This window comes from Suricata suricatta, chromosome 5 (genome assembly GCF_006229205.1).
Source record: "Suricata suricatta isolate VVHF042 chromosome 5, meerkat_22Aug2017_6uvM2_HiC, whole genome shotgun sequence".
Classification (NCBI taxonomy): domain Eukaryota; kingdom Metazoa; phylum Chordata; class Mammalia; order Carnivora; family Herpestidae; genus Suricata; species Suricata suricatta.
In genome coordinates this window covers 46650218-46667919 of record NC_043704.1, presented here as the reverse complement: position 1 = coordinate 46667919, position 17702 = coordinate 46650218, and the positions used below count along the sequence as shown (strand labels likewise).

The window sequence follows — 17702 nt, the reverse complement described above, 5'->3', positions numbered from 1 at the left end:
TAATTCTAGATTTGCATAAAGTTGCAGAAACAGTACCAATGCTTACATTGACCTAATGGCTGTGCAGTGGTTACACTGACTTAACTATTAACTGTGAACACTGACCTTGGCATAGCAAGCATGTGTAGTTTCCTTATCGTCTTTTACATGAAAGTACGGTTCAGAAATGCAGGAACTTGCCCAAGGTCACAAAACAGCGCCTTTTTTCACAAATACTGACTCATTTACTTAGAAGCCCCATATCTGCCCACTTCCTTACTCCTCCCCCACCCCTTTTCCTCCCTCCCCTCCCCTCCCCCCAAATCCTGTTTTTCAAGCTCTCCTTTCCTGGCCAATTTATGATCACTCCTCTGCAGGGAAAATCCTGGCCTGAGAGCCAGTCTGAGCATTTCCATAAAAGTAGAATGTGAAAATTAACATGAAAAGGGTGCTCTAAGTATTTTAAAAACTAGTCTGGGAGAACCTGGTTGGCTCAGTCGGTTGTGTCTGACTCTTGATTTTGATTCAGTTTATGAGTTCGAAACCCACATCAGGCTCTCCACTGTCAGCACAGAACCGCTTCAGATCCTCTGTCCCCCCTCTCTGCCCCTTCCCCAATCATGTACATGCATGTGGGCTCATGTGTGCTCTCTCTCTCTCTCTCCCCCTCTCTCAAAAATAAATCAACATTTCAAAAAATGTCTGTCTTTTTGGAATTGCTAGAAGTGGTGGTTGCACCATTTTGTGAATGTACTAAATGCCATTGAGTTGTTCATTTTAAAATGGTTCATTTTATATGAATTTCACCTCAATTTTAAAAAGTGATTTGTCAACATTTGAGACTTTCTCTTTACCATACTTAGTATCTGCTGGCTCAGAGCCAGAATCGAGAGGTCAGCCAGCACTTCTACAATGCTTGATTTTTCAGGGTGAGAGATGAGCAGAGAAAAAGGTGTTTTTCTGTACTATCTATCCAGAGAAGACTCTATAGCAATCATGTGTCTTTAAGAAAACAAACAAACCAAAAAGCAACCTACTTAACATGTATGTGTTTTCAGCGAACTGACACCTGTAACATGGAGAGGGGTTAGTTTAATCCTGCCACAGGAGGAAAGACCATCTGGTTAAAACTGGATTGAGGTGAAGGACAAAGGTGTCAGCTATATTAAATAATGCACAAGATTTATAGCCCTGGAAATCCTTAAGAATATATCCAAAAGATTTCACAATTCCAGAATTCTCTTCCTCTTAGCTCTTCAGAAGATGCTCAGTTTAAGACCTTCAATGTGGAATCTTTCCTGTCTTTTCTCTGCTTGTTAAAATGTGAAAGAAGGTACTGAGAACAGATGTTTTCAGATCTCCATCTAACCACTCTGGACCCTTGCTTCTCACCTTTCAAATGAGGGGGTTGGACTAGATCTCCACCCTTCCTGACAATCTCTGATTCACCACTTTGCTTTTGAGCGCGGCTCTCAGGCCACAGGACAACACGGCAGAGATAGGTAAGCTTGGGTAATCAAGATTCTTTAGGCAAAGTAGAGGGTGTCGGTGTTTACCTCACCCCAGGCTGCCGGGACACTGCTCAGGAGAGAAACTCAACATCAAGGGGAAAGCCCAAGATTACACTCCTTGTTAAAGACAAAAAGACATATAACATCAAATGGGTAATACACATGCGAGCCTGCAGATTGGGTTTATGTGACACCTGTGAGAAAGAGGAAGCGCGGGCTCACTCTCGCTCTCTCTCTCGTAGATGCATCTGATATTTAGAGCTTTCCCAGTCACGGTGCAATCTGTCCCAACAGAGGACATCACATGAACTGAATAATGTAACTGAACAAAACCAGGACTTAGATCTGGTAGAACTGTAAGGAACTCAGATTTGAAACAGTAACAAAATGTCTGAACCTTCTAGAAGAAACCAAGAGGATAGAGGAAGAATAAGATCAGTGAAGAGAACAGCCCAAGCGGGAAGGGACCAGAGAGGGCAGAGCTCCCCTCTCTCTGCTCAGCCCTGTCCCTACGCTACAGACCCACTGACCGAGTGGGTGGCTCACGCCAACAAGGCTTCCTTCTGGTCCATGGGGGGCCAGCTCCCAGACCCACAGCTGGGGCAGTTCATTCTTTCTGCCCGAGAAAAAGACTGTTCTCAGACCTGTTTCTTCTAGAGCATTTTTTCCCAGGCTGAGAGGAGAAATGGGAGATGTTTAAGGTCACTTAGGAGACAGTTTACTCAGAGTCAACAATAAGGCAGGTTTAGTATATTCTGCCTTCCTGGAGTTCATTTAAAATACTGAGCTTAGGGATGCCTAGATGGCTCAGTTGGTTGAGCATCCAACTCTTGATTTCAGGTCAGATCATAGTCTCACAGCTCATGAATTTGAGTCCCTTGTCAGGTTCTTCGCTGACTGCACAGAGCCTGCTTGGGATTCCCCCCCCCACTCCTCTCTACCACCTTCTGTGTGCATGCATTGCGTGCATGGTCTCTCTCAAAATAAGTATTTTAAAAATAAATAAATAAATAAAATGCACTGCTCAGGCACAGAGTGGCCTGCTATTGTCTTTGTGTTGTATAGTGGCATTCAGATAAATGTAGAATGACTTGCTTAAAATACAGGTATCATTTTTTTTTAACACTTTTTATTTTATTTTTGAGAGAGACAGAGACAGAGTATGAGCTGGGGGGTGGGGACACACACACACACACACACACACACACACACACACACACACACAGTCCGAAGCAGGCTCCAGGCTCTGAGCTAGCTGTCAGCACAGAGCCTGACACAGGGCTCAAACCCATGAACCATGAGATCATGACCTGAGCTGAAGTCGGCTGCTTAACCGACTGAGCCGCCCAGGCGCCCCAGGTTTCTTATTACCTGTGAACCCATCCCCAAAGTTAATATGCAAATAGAAAATAGTGTCCTACATATATTCTTATCTACTTACAAAATACTCTTTGTCAAGTCCCTAGGAAATAGATATGCACAGTCAAACAAACAAGTCAGCAAGGCTGACTGTGTGACTGCTTCTTTGTGTGCACTTCGTAGAGATCCTATGAGGGCATTTTCCACTCCCTCTGTGTCCAAAAAGTCTGACTGCACATTTATTCTACTTCTCTCAACATCCCCAGACTAAAGGATTCCTGTGCAATCGGCAAGATCTTCCATCCCTCCTGACCACCCACACTCACCCCTCTTCCAATGTGGGTGATGCTAAGAGCCTAACATGGGTTGATGCTGGGAGTGGGGCCCATGCTCAGTGACAAAGGAGCAAAGGGAACAGCAAGACCAGATCAGCAAGAAGAGAGGGACAAGCCTTGCCGAGGCACACACAGATGACGCATACCTGCGGGGGAAGGGCTTCTGAAAGCTCCTACGGAAGATACAGTCTAGTTCTAACATAAAAACTGGGAAGGAGTGGAACGTCTAGTCACACACCCCCGAGTCCTGGCAGTAGCTCACATTTACAGGGACAAGGATCTTGTAGACAACTTGCTCCAAATACTTAAGGTACAGCCACCATTACTTTTAAGTCACACCTCTGGGCACCAGATGGAACACTCTAGGTTCACATCCTGGCTCTAGCTTTTACCCACTGCAACAAACTATGTATGTTTGCCTAGTTTTAGTTTCTCACTAAAGAAAAAAAAATTATCAAGCATACTTTGCAGGGTAGTGGTAAGAATTCGAGAGCAAAACATAATGCACATCTGCCAAAGACCTGCACAAAACTAAATTCAATCCAGGAGAGCTCCATAAAATTTAGGCTGGGAAAGAACATACATGGTTGCTGTTGATATGCAGTCAAAAACTAATGAAGTTGATAGCATAGTTTTAAATTACAACCAGTAAGTACAAGCTGAAATGAGCCAACATTTATTACACAATCCACACTTCGATCCTCTGGGCTTTCAGAGAAAAAGGAGAGAAATTCAGACAAAATCGAGCATTGCTCCTCCGGCTCTGTTCTGTCAATTCTATCCCCACTTTCACATCTCTGTCCACTACTCTCATTTATGTATGTGCTAAGTAGCACTTCTGACTTCTGTCCTCGTGGGCAAGAGGGAAAATTCCATCATGTGCTTTTTTTTTTTTTAATAGTTTATTGTCAAATTGGTTTCCATATAACACCCAGTGCTTCTCCCCACATGTTGCTTTTTAATGGAGGGCTGACATCTGCAGACTGCCTGTCCCGTCCCAATGGACCACTGGCCAAATCCTAAAGGGTAGCTGAAGAATTTCACACAAAGTCTACCTCTGGAGAAATAAGCGTCTCACTACGGAGTTGATCCTTAGTAATTTCACTTCTAGAGGGTTAACTTGACACCAGAATTGTCTACCAACGAAATTACCTTTTGTAGGCAGAAAAAGTATTATCTCAACAAACTGCTTTCCTCCAGTAGAATTCGACATAGAAATAAGAGAGCTGCTTCTGAAATCCAATATCCCAGTGAACTAGTCAGAAGCTACGTGGGAAGGTACAGGCCAGAGCCCGGGAGGAGGCTGTGAGCAGATTAACAGGGGCTCTGAATTAGGTCTCCAGTGCCGAGCTGGGAGAGGGGAACGTGGGTTAAGTGTCTTGACCTGGGGCTCGCGTTGCTCATCCTAAGACTCTCGGCAAACTTTTGAGGCAACCAGTTTTGCAGCTTCTAAATCCATTTTGTAGTTTGTTTATTTGAAGTGTCATGGAAATAACTACTAGATGTTTTAGTCATGCACAACTACTATGGGATTTTCTTGAGTGAAGACATTTGACATTGGGGTGCATATTTTGAACCACCTTAGCTAAAACTAAAAGTCAAACCAAAGCAAGGAAATAGACTCACTTGTCAGACTCATCGAAGAGATCACAACTCTGTAGTTTTGAAAGAGCAAGTCGAAAATATTCCGCTAGAAAACAAATGGAGTGGTATAAATAAAAGGAATTATGGTTTCTTAGGTGCCTAGTAAGCAACTTGTCCCCATCCCTCCCCTAAACCCATTTCAAACGGGTAAACCCTCATGAATTTATTCTGTGGTGGAAACTGATGAACAACTGCAGTTAGCAGGCACTGCTCAGTAAGTCCACTTAAAACTGCTCTAAGGACACTTCCTGAAAACTCCAGGAAAAAAAAGATGCTTAATCTGAAAACAATTATAAAAAAGTAATTCAAAAAATACCAACATCAGATGATATTAGTGTAAAATCTAGCCTTTCAAACTGACATTAGTATAGAAACCAATATTCGGCAAATTTAAATGTTTTAAATTATCAAATTCTCTGCAATATATTTTTAAAACCTACACACACACACACACACACACACACACACACACACACACAGCAGGATCTGCTGAATAAATAAAATCTGACTCAGAAAACTAAGCTGGTCACCTCCTGGACTTTCAGGGTCTCTCAAAAATCTACACCCTAAAGCTACTTAAGGCCAATCAGTTGTCAATAAGCGGAAGAGAAAACTGTTTTGTCATTAGTAGAGAGAGTAATTTCTCTCTCAATTTAGCAAAATACCCACTGGTTAAAAGGCTGATCAAGGAGCTAGAACCTAAATTGACGGGATAAAATAAAACTCAGAGGTAAAAAGGCCAAAAGAGAGACAGGAAGGAAGTTAACCCACAGGGTTATGATGCCAATTCTATAGTGGAATAAATACGGCATCAGAACTCACAAGTAATACAGCAGCTAAACAAAGAGCAGTTTCTCAAAAAACAACAACAAACTTCCCATTTTATTCTAGAATTTCATACTGCCTCAAAAAAGAGTAGGAATTTCTGTAATAAAATTTAATTTCCTTCATCCCATCACCAAATCATTTCCTTTAGGAATCATTATAAAGCAGAAAGAGGAAAAGACCTTAAACTTATATAAACATCAAACAAACACTACTCCTATTAATAGGAGGGTTGGGTAAGAATAATGTTGGGTAAGAATAATGTTACTGACCTGATGTTCTTATCCCATAGGGCAAATCAAACTTATCGCCACCATACAAGGAAGCAATCTTTTTAAAATCAGCTGCACACAGAAAAGGGTGAAACTGATGAAACCTGCAAGTAAAGGAAAAAGAATGATTCCTCCCAAATTCCTACAGTATAGTCAGCATTCTAAAATCACAACTGAAGACAGCTGCAGTATAATCCTCATCACGATATATGGAGTATATGTGATTATGTAACTATTTTTAAAGTTATTTTTTATTGACTTCAATGTTTATTTCTTTATTGTTTAATGTTTGAATATTAAAATTCTTTGGGGCACCTGGGTGGCTCAGTTGGTTAAGTGTCAGACTCTTGATTTCAGCTCAGGTCATGGACTCCCAGTCCACAAGATTGAGCCCGAGTCGGGCTCTGTGCTGACAGCACGGGGCCTGCTTGAGATTCTCTCTCTCTGCCCCTCCCCACCCGCTCTCTTGCTGTTTCTCAAAATAAATAAACTTTAAAATATAGAATTATTTAGAAGTCACCTTAAATGGTATTCAAATATAATAGAGAATGGAATGTGCAATGAAACTACAAAACCAGAATCAAGATACTACCCAGGTTGTGGAACCACAGTTAGGTCACAACTCTAGAGGCTGGGGGTTGGGGGATGGAATCAAAATTTAAAACCAAACCAATACCAAGTGAGAAAATGTTAGCCATATACAGGAAGAGACAAAGGGGGTAATGGAAAATAAAAGCACGGATCCTAAGCTACTCCCCAATTACGAAGTACCGTATGTATGAAGTTGTGTCAGCTGTGAAAATAAAAATAGAATAAAAGATGCACCTAGGATTAAACTCCTTCCTGACAGCATTAAGACTTACTCAAGAACAACAACTATGGACATGGTCTCCTTAGCGCCTGCTCCATCCTGAGCTATGCTCCGCTGCCCCCACTCAGGTCCTCTCTCTGATGAGAGAGAGACCCTTTGATAAGGGTAAGATGTGCCTCTGTTCCCCTCCCCCGCTTACTTTCAGCACCCAGCACAGAGTAAGCAGATTCCCTACGGTTAATAAATGATTGAATGAATTTCGTATTACTTCTTTATGGAACCAGTATGAAGTAGAAAAAAGAAAATCAAAGTGCTTTTAATGCAAGAGAAGGAACAAGTCAAGCCCATCTTACCCCATCCCCCACACTTGGCCCCATTTTTCCTGTCATATCAGCTTTGTCTTTTGTTAGTCTAAAACCTGCAGGTGCACATCAGAGTGCCCTGGGGTTTCAGGGACCGCAAGACAAAACGGAAATAAACAGCAGAATAGAGGTGAAATAGCTTCAGTTTCATTCCTGGTGGCCACCCAGGGGCCAGTACACCTTAAGTCACAGGAGCTTAAGGTCTTCGGAGCCGAGCTAAGAACTCACACCACGTTCAGACTAAGAAAAGAGGTGAGAATAGGCCCTTCCTGTGTGACACACGGTCTGTGCCCCAGACTTCCTTGTCAGAGTGACCGCATTCTCAGGGGCCCAGCCTTATTTCCATATGCTGAGTTCCAAAGTAAAACGTCTATGTATACCCAGTGTACACTGGGTTCCAAGGTAAAATGTATTTCTTATTATGGAGTCATGGTTAAAAAAGCCTAGAACCACTCTTCCAGTTTTGCACTGGTCCTACTGGAAAGACTGTAAGGAGCCACGGCATACCTGTAATCACATGCAGAAATATCTCAGATAGCTGCAGTTTCCTAGAGAGTTGATTTTAAAACCATGTATAGTTCTGGAAGGATAAGAACCAGTACTGGAAAGGTGCAGTAACACAATTAAAAGAAAATTTAAAAATATATAAATGTTTGATCCTTAAGGGATAAAATATTGAAAAGCCTGTTTTACACAATTAAACATGACCAGACTATCCTTTGTTTTTATTTATCTAGAAGTGTTTTGACCAGCAATCTGTCAAAGCTGAAGTGAAGAGGAAAAGAATACTTGTGGATACTCTGCAAGTCCTGACAACCCTATAAAGATCATTGTTTACATTCCCAGTAATTCACTGAAAGTCACTCAATGTCAGGAAGAATTTCTCATCATAAAGTTTAACCTAGAGGCAAGGGGGGAAAGCTACAAAATAGTAAGAGTGAAAAAGAATATGGGAACAACAAAGGGAGGAACAAAAACCCTGAAGACTAGTTCACGTTTTCGAATCAAATACAAATAGACCTCTCTAACCTCACCTGTGTAAAATGAATAACTGGTCTGATTGAGTTCTTCAATACCTTTTCTGAAAATATATGCAGAGCCCTGACTAAAAGCACAAAAAGAGACGGGATATTCAAGCTCTTCCTTAAATACAGAGCATCTGCTTTATATTGCTAAGATGTGTATGAAGAAAAGTAAACAAGTGTGAAAAGTTTAAAACACATTTTAAACATTTTGTAGGTCATGATTTCTTTTATATTTTTACCTCAGGAGAGAGGCAAAAGCTGGCTTCGATAAACAAGGCTGGATCTTATTTCTCTGTTTCATTTCCACAGGTGGCACCCTAGGAGACAAAAATAGGGTCAGTCAGAAACCAGAACCAGACAGCCCGCCCAAAGGAAAGCAAATGCCCTGGGAATCCACGAGGAGCCACTGCTGAAAGACTTATCAGGCATGGAGTTAAAAATCCTTACAGGGGCGCCTGGGTGGCTCAGTCAGTTAAGCATCCCAGCTTCGGCTCAGGTCATGATCTCATGGTTTGCGGGTTACAGCCCTGCATCAGGCTCTGTGCTGTCAGCTAGCTCAGAGGCTGGAGTCTGTTTCAGATTCTGTGTCTCTCTCTCTAACCCTCCCCTGCTCGTGCTGTCTCTCAAAAATAAATGAAAAACAGAAAGAAAAAAATGTTTTTAATCCTTACAGAAGCCATTGAGGGATGACCATACTTTCTCCAGTACCTTTCATGTATTTGAGGATGTGTGGATACAAGGCCAGAGAATGAAAAAGGCTGAGGTGACAAGCAACCTGGAAGTGACTCAACAAGCAGTGAACAAAGGGCCCTTCAACGAGGGCTAGGGGTCACCACACTGTGGAAGCCACAAGCAGGCTGACTGTTTAGAAGTGTCCCGAAAGCCTGCCAAACCCAACACACTCCAGTGCACATGAGTCTCTAGGTCCTCCATGCCACATCCGGGGACACCTACCACAGAGGCAGGGACCTGCAGCTCCACAGATGCAGCCTTGTGATCTGGGCTCCACAAATCACACCATTCAGAGTCCTATCTAACTCTTCTATTCTTGGCACAGGTTAGGCCTTTCTGGGTCTCCTGAATGGAGTGCTTGTCTCCACAGTTTAAAAGGGTATTGTGAAACAAAACAGAGCATGACAACAAAAATAAATGAAGGGGACAGAGTGGCAGGATACAAATCTAGCCAGCTTCATAACTGCTTAACAGAAGAATATATTATATATATTATATATAACTAGTATATAATATATATGTCTAAAAAACCAATCAATGTTCTTCTATAATCACAGGACACAAGCTAAAGAACCAGTCTTAATTTTTTAAAAATCCCCATAGTTAAAACTTCTAGGTTTTTTTTTCCATTTTGAGCTCTCAGCCCAGAGCCTGACACGGGGCTTGGACTCATGAACTGAGATCATGATCTGAGCTGAAGTAAGACATTTAACCGACTAAGTCACCAAGATGCCCCAGAACTGCTAGGTTTCTAAACTATGAAGCCAATAAAGTCCTTGTTAGAGAAATAGCTTTTGTGACTACCAGCCTTGATTTATATGTGAGGAAGGTACACAAACATGGTAGATCAGCACATTAGGCCATAAAAACCAAATTATATTCAGAGGACGAAATGAAGGAGAAGATATTACTTGGTTTCTAAGGCTATTCAAACAGAAAAGCTTTTAGGATATTCTGAAGACAACCTTTGGATGTCTTAAAATAATTACCTGTGTGAATAATTTTTAAAGACGCAAGCTCACAGCACAAAACCCACCTGAGGTAACTTCCCACAGTACTTTCTGTGACTAGGTAGAATCAGTGGTTCGCTTAGGAGCGTCATAAACACTCTCAAACCTGGACGACAGAAGACTGCAGAATTCAGACTCTGCATTGTCCTCTTTACCACTCTCCCTGTGACACAGGATAGAATTCGTAGGGAAGTAGCCATCTAGCGAAATCCTTGCCTTCTCTTCTGTACTTTTCTTCTGTTACTAAGTGTCGTAGAGATAGGATGTGGCAGAGATGGAAGGAGAGAGCACCGTGGTGTATATACCCTCATATGGTGTATAATCAGACTTCTCAGTCCTCTTGCTCAGGGTTTAAGTCCAAAGCCTAGAAACTTTGGGCCAAACCCACCCCACTTGGCACTGGATTTTTCTAGTGACCATCTGCCTAACTTCCTTCCATGAAAAGCATTACAATGATTTTTCAATCAACCAGTAGTGAAATAAATTCAGAAGCATAAACTTTTTTTTATCTAGTGGGGGGGGGAACCCCAAAAACATGATCTAAAATATCCTATTGAAAAGCTGGGAAAGAGTGCTGTTATTTCATCTAAGATGGGAACCTGTCATGTGACTTATTTTGATATCATATACTACCATCCACTCTGGATTTCAAGGTCATCAAAACTTTATTCCTAGCCAAAGGACTGACTATAGGGAAAGGATGAAAAGCTTATTTTATACGTTTTCTCAGCAATCAAACTATCTGTGCCTCTTCAAAGTTTTATATGGGATATTTCAAGTGAAAGTGGTTTCATAGTGTGTATTCACTGAATATTTTTAAACAAGGAAAACTATATGCGGTGTCTATATTTTAATTATCAATCTCTTATCCAAGCATTTTAGGCTCAACAGTTAAGAACCACTGAGTCCAAGAATTACTCCCTCAATTCAAGAAGATGAAATATTATATAAAAGAATGTCATGTCCCAGAGGCAGTCAACATCACTGCTTCACTGATGTCAATAAAAGTGCTGTTTTATCAGTTTTCAACCTGTCAGAGCTACAACATACAAGACACTGGAATAGTAAAACCCCAATTTATCATGGAAAGGTAAAAAAGGCTCAAAATGTTAATGAGTTATTTTTCTTATAGGTTCCTCTATAGGTCATTTGTGTGACTATGCCAAAGACTAGTTTAGGAGTCATTTTTATTTATTTTTTTATTTGAGAGAGAGAGAACATGCACAAGTAGGGGGAAAGGGCAGAGTAAAAGAGAGAGAATCTTAAGTGGGCTCGATGCTCAGTGCAGAGCCCAACATGGGGCTTGATGCAACGACCCCAGGGTCATGACCTGAGCCAAAATCAAGAGTCGGACATTCGACCGACTGAGCCACCTAGGTGCCTCGGGAATTATTTTTAAAGAGCAAAAATGAAACTTACCAATAGGCATTTGTTCCCCATAATATACAATGCAGCACATAATAGAGAAAGACAGCACTCAGGAATATGGCCACAAGGTACCCTCTCATGGCTGGCCCACCTGAAACACAAGAAATGAAGTCCAAACAAAAAGCATTATTGTTTGTTATATAGATGGGTTCACACAACAGCTCAAAATAAGCATTAATGAAGACAGGGAAGAAGAGAAAAAAATGATGTAGACTTATTATTTTTGGAAATATTCACTCAATTTGCAGGAAAAGTATTTTTTTGTTTCTCCTCAGCCTCTTTAGTCAATACAACATGATGTGTAAACCTATCAACAGTACCACGGTTTCAAAGCTAGCAGCTGCCGTACTACTTTCTCATGTTAGATAAGGAAAACATTCATTCAGAACAAAATTTTACACAGCTGTTTCATATCCAAAACTTGTTTTTGGAAAAATTAAAAAATAGCTATTTTCACTCTCTCAATAGAAAGTGAATATATGCCTTAAGATGTAAACAAACATTGCATTTCCTCAGTGCTCAAAATGATGCTTTATTGATTTTTGAGAGCGAGAGCACACGTGAGCGAGAGAGTGTGCGTGCACAAGTGGGGGAGGGGCAGAGAGAGAGAGACACATCCAGGCCCCGAGCTGTTGGTGCAGAGCCTGACACAGGGCTCATGAGATCATGACCTGAGTCTAAGATGGATGTTTAGCCAACTGAGCCACCTACGTACCTCTCAAGAGGATTTTTAAATGCTATACATTGTAATTTTTATGAGTCCTTTTGGTAATTTTTAAGAAGTGGGGGGAAAAGCCACTAAAAATATTTCCCACATCTTCAACTTTTATATACTGTTGGATGTACCTGTTTGATTTTTCAGTACCCTAGCACAGGTACATTCAGCTATTTCTTGCTTATTTTTGCACTACATCGACTCTATGGCCCATTGTATATTTGTAGATCTACAAAAACCTGAACACAATCCTCTACGAATATGAATTTTAAAAACCCTTTATAGAATATGGATTTTCAAGAAACCTAAAAATATTTCATTCTCACATTTACTTCATAGAAATGAGTAAGTTCTCATTTCCACATGCAATTAAATGCAGAAGACAAATTTATTATATGGTTCTTAAAATAGATTCCAATGCTTGTGACTTTAAACAAGTATGCTAGCTCTTTGCCTCTTACCAAGTTTCTGGTTCATTTAGACAATTGAATGTACCACTCCTCTCATTCCTGATCATACCTATTATCTTCACTGAGGCAGTGCAGTGTAGACATGGTGCATTTGGGTAGATACATTTCTAGATAATATTATACTGTCTTCCTTTTAACAGTAAAATAAGTCCAAATGGAACTCTTAAAGTAAAGCAACCCTTTGCCTTCATAAGTAGAATAAATATAATTTAAGCATTCCTTGATAATGTGGGGTCATCTTAGCAAATGTCCTAATTGTGCTGGGCTTCTCTGGAGCTAATGAGGGTGGGGGGCTGTTTGCTAAGTGGCCCATATCCAGAGGAGACTGCTGGGTCTCCTCCGTGGTGCCAGCCACTGATTCTCCCTGCCATTCAGGCGGCCGCCAGCCCCACACGCCGTTATTACAGTTAGGTAGAAATGCCTGTGTAAGGAGAAAGTAAATCGAAGAGTTCGATAACAAACTTTACTCATAATTCTTAGCCAAAAATAATCCCTATGATGAGTCAAACTGGTAGGCATCAGAACACATGAATTACGGCCCAATTCCCCATAATTCCTGGCTTGGGGGGGTCTTAGGTAAATCAGTTTACCTCTTCCAACCTGAGTATCCTCACCTGTTTATAGGTGAGAGCACATGGCCTACCTCTTGGAGCTATTAGGTAGATTACCCAAAATGATGGGCGTCTGGCACAACCGAGGACACAGAAATATGTGAACAAGTTTGTGTATTTAGCCGTTGTTACTTTTCTAAAACTAACGTCAGCTATGCTTTTTCTAAGGAGTAATATGCATGGATTTAGAGAAAGCCAGTGTGAGACCTGGCCTGCCCCGACGCAGCCTACACTGTCTTCTTCTTCCTGGCCTGATGGAAAGATGCAGTGTCGTGTGGCTTTTGCAGGAAGTCCCACATCCTCTCGGGGCCACGGGAGTAAAGCATGTAACGTGCACACAGGCCTGCTGCTCCCATCCCCGCAGGCCCGCGCCTCTTTTTCCACTTTGTTGTGTCTTCCTTACCCACCTGTAATGTACGCTATCTCTATGGGCTGTGGTTTATTTTAAAAATCATCTTAAATTCTTCCCAGTAAAAAGCAAGAAATACATTGCAGGATTATTAGCAGGTTAAAAAGTGGAGGTGGGGTATGGTTGTTTCTTGCGGATTACTGGGTAAAATTCAAGTGATGGAGAATGCTAAGGTTTGGAATGATCCGTAAAAGTCTCTACTTGGCCCTTATACTTGTTCAACAATCTGAACCTTCCTTCCTCCCCCTGTACTGGGTGAACTGAGAAAGTCAAACTGGGATCCAGCTGGGTGCTAAAAGGCAGCTCATCATAGAGGTGAGAGGTGACCATACGAAACGCTCACTGAAGGCCATCAGCAATGCTTCACGATGACAAGATCCAGGCCTATCAGTGCTGACAGGGAACTGATGCGGGCTTGGCTGGTCTCATCCCTTTGAATGATGGGACCTCAGCAAAATGCTCTTTCACCCCCTCATGTAGCTATTACCCAAACATGGATATAGGACAAATTAAGACTCCAAAGAACACAAATGGAATTACAGTAAAATTGTAATTTTGCTCGGATTGCAAGTAACTTTCTGCTAGTGTTGCTCAAGGCGAGCAAACATTTGTGATAAATTATAACTTGATAAATGTTGTGATACAAGTAGTACATGACACTGAATGTCACATGATTACAACTGAGCCAATGGTTCTCGAAATTCACTTTGATATATGAGTGCTTTGGATTACAAGCATGTTTCAGGAACAAATTACGCTCCCTACCAAGGTTTTACTGTATTTACATATCCTGTGACTCCCTTAATAGACTGTAATTAACCCTTTTTTGTTGTACACGCTGATAGTATCAGACATCAGGGTTTTTTAGCAACTCAGAGCTCTAGAATCCACCAGTTAAACCTGAAATGAAACAGTTTCAGAAATACTGATGTTAGGCTTCAGACCATCCTGGAAGGTATTTTACCAGGGGCCAATATGGTCATCAATCTGCATAAATGTTCAATTACTTAAGACTCCACCTAAAATAACATCATTTATGCAAACACCCAACATGGATGCTACTTACCAGTATCAGCAACTTTTTAAAAAGCTCTTTACATTTAAGATAAAACAGTATAGGAAGGCCTAGAGAAGAAACTCAGTATTTTACAACTCAATTTGCTTCTCCATTCCCCCAAAATGCATTCTTAGGGAAATTAATACATTATTTTACAAAGCACGGAAATAAAGTTAGCAAGATTTTGTTTTTCATTCACTAATATGTGTTTTAGCTGAAAACCCAGAAGAGTAAGAGAACATGTTTTCCTTTAAAAGTAAAATGAAACTAACTCTTGAAGAGCCCTGCACACACCAGCTGAGGAAAACTCTATTTTATGGGTGATTCAAAGCATATTCAAGGTGCAAAGTAGACTAAGCCAGCCAGGATATCCTTGTGATAAACATCTAGAGAACCTCTGCATACTTGTAGAAAAAAAAGGTTCCCTGAATAAACAAATTCCCTAATTATAATTCTATAAATAAAATGACCATTTTGCTCTGAGCAAAAGATATTAACAGAAAACCAGTCACAACATAGAAATATATTTAACATATAAACATGGCTGCTTTAAGGCAAAGAAAGAAAGGGGGGGGAAAAGTAAACCCTCAGTGTAGTTTCAATTACCAAAACAAAGTTTCAAGGTCTTGACATTAAACATGATAGACTCAGCCTCCTGGCTGCATCTGTTCTCAAGACCAGGGTCCCTATCACATTATTTACAAAATTTAAGTGATGAAGTAATTCTTTATCTCAAGTGTAGGTAGAGTATATCAAGGAAGAACAGGAATCATTGGCAGATATCAAATGTTTATTTCTTCTTAAATTATAATAAACCAATATATGAATAATCTACATATGTCAAAGTGAGCACCATTTGGCAACAGTCTCTTTTTAACTTTTTAAAAATGTTATTTTGAGACAGAGACACAGCACAAGTGGGGAGGAGCAGAGAGAGAGAGAGGAGAGAGAGAATCCCAGGCAGGCTCCACACTGTCAGCACAGAGCCCACTGTGGGGCATGAACTCACAAAACCATGAGATCATGGCCTGAGCTGAAATCAAGAGTCAGACGCTTAAGTGACTGAGCCACCCAGGGGCCCCTCCCTTAACAATAAGTTTATCTTATTTGTGTGGATAGTCTGTCTTGTTTATCATCTTATTTCATGAAATGCTTTTATGTCCCTTCCTTCACTTAAGGCTCAAACCAAACTTGATAAATGGTGAACAAGTATGATCTTCCTGATGAATGAGGAAATTGAGTTTCTCAAGTTGGTTGTCCTGGGTCACACAGTTTAAGAGACAGAAGTTGACTTAAGATCCGAGCGTTTCTTCCTTGCAGTTCTATTCCTGAGATCATCCTGTCTCTCAAGACAGAAAGCATGAGGGGAATTCAAAAGAGAATTGTAATCTATGATTCCCTGACAGTGCTCCAAACCCACTCCTGAGCTCCTACTTAACCTGAATCTCTGGATCTCAGGAACGTGCATTAAAACAGGCACCCTCCAAAACCGGAAGTGTGAGAACCATTGCTCTACTATTCAGAGCCACGGAGGACAAAAATGATGTGTTTACTGCAATACAGAGACTATAACAGATGTGACGAGAGTTATCCGGACTAGACTACAAGCTCCATAAGAGCAGGATAGTCTGTCCATCATTTTCTTTACAGCATTTCTAACAATACCGGTCACACAGAAGACGCTAAGTAGATAGCTGTTGAGTGTAATTACAAATCCTATAACTAGATGCTTTGTTTTGTTTTGTTTTCAGAAATGCCTGGCACATGGCAAATGCCCAGTGAATAATGATTCATTAGAATCATTAAGTTAGGAGTGTTCAGCATGTGCTCAGCATGTGCCAAGGCTGGTAATAAACGCTGTGGGTACATTAGCTCATGGAATCCTCACAGCCGCCATGTGAAGGGAGTGGCAAACTTACAACTGCCATTTTCTGAAGAAAACTGAAGCTCTGAGAGGGCAGTAACTTCCCTGAGCTGATAAGTAACAAAACTAGAACTCCAACCCTTATCTACCAGACCAGGGCCCATGCATTATACTGCCTCTCTCCTGATGTGAGCTTTCATAAATGGGAACAGGCCCATCCTTTTGATACCAGACTAAACATTACAAAACATTTCTCTGGTTTGTCTATCCTACCAGCTCCTTGAGCAGTACAAATTCTAGGGATTGTTGAAATCAAGAGAAAGTTTATGGTCACACACCAGGCTGAAACAAAATACTATTACTCCTAACCTTGTTCCTGCCAACTCATTCTACTGGATTTCAGCACATGCATTAATTTTTACCCTCCCTGGTTCTGCTGAGTGTCCTAGAGCAGTGATTCTTGAACTTGAGTATGTCTGAGAAGCAAACAGGAAAGTGCTTGTTCCAGAAACCATCCTGAGCCCGAGAGCAAGCTTGAAAGCGTTACTTATAAAGACAGACAAACCCTATGGAAGGACACTTGAAAATGGCCAAAGTTTTAGTTTTAAACTCTCCAAATGCTTTCTCAAACCAAAAGGAGTTTGTTTTCCCAAGAGCCAGCTAGAATGAAGCATGTTCAACAATAATTCTAGAATAATTGTTCTATTCACCAAACACACAAACCCTGTGGGTATCTCAGTATCAAACGACACAAGGAAACATCCTTCATGTTCACATTGCTGGATGCTAAGCATACAGACCCAGCCTCACTCACTCTGTGACATTTCCTCTACATCTGGCTGCACACTCTTCCTAGTGCTCCTCTGTTCATAGGCTCAACACCACTCCTGAGCTCTGGGACCAACCCCAGCCCAAGGCAAGGGGGCCTGAGGAGCCCCAGAGTAGCAGCTCAACAGTTTGGTCAGGTTCCAGCTGATCCCACACTGACCTTGGCCATCTCCTTGACCAGGTCTGGGTTTGGTTGCCGGGTCACTGAATGACAACTTTGTTTTTCAGAGTCTGCATTCTTCTCTCTCTCGGCCACTCCAGCAGCTCTGCAGCCTAACTTCCAGTTTTTCAGTCACTTGGGTCTGAAACCATGTCCTCATCCACTGTATTCCCTTATGCTCTCTGCTGCCTCAGTGATTGACAGAAGTCCTATCGAGGCTTAGTTTTGCCTCATACTCCACACACTGTTGCTCAACAGTAATACCCAACAACCTACGTTTTTGTGCATATTAGAA

At 41.3% G+C, this 17702-nt stretch overlaps 1 protein-coding gene across 5 annotated transcripts in view; it reads right to left on the bottom strand.

The window, feature by feature from the left end:
- ST3GAL6 (ST3 beta-galactoside alpha-2,3-sialyltransferase 6) overlaps positions 1-17702 on the bottom strand; it is a 60399-nt gene that overhangs the window by 16271 nt on the left and 26426 nt on the right. For all 5 annotated transcript variants that reach the window (XR_003908610.1, XM_029939182.1, XM_029939180.1 and 2 more), the window contains 4 exons: positions 11285-11384; positions 8363-8440; positions 5926-6029; positions 4811-4874 (listed from right to left, as the gene is read on the bottom strand). Coding sequence is in view for 4 of the 5 variants with exons in the window: in XM_029939182.1 (XP_029795042.1) it covers positions 4811-4874; positions 5926-6029; positions 8363-8440; positions 11285-11384 (346 nt within the window). In the remaining variant the exon portion in view is untranslated. The remainder of the gene's footprint in view (positions 1-4810; positions 4875-5925; positions 6030-8362; positions 8441-11284; positions 11385-17702) is intronic.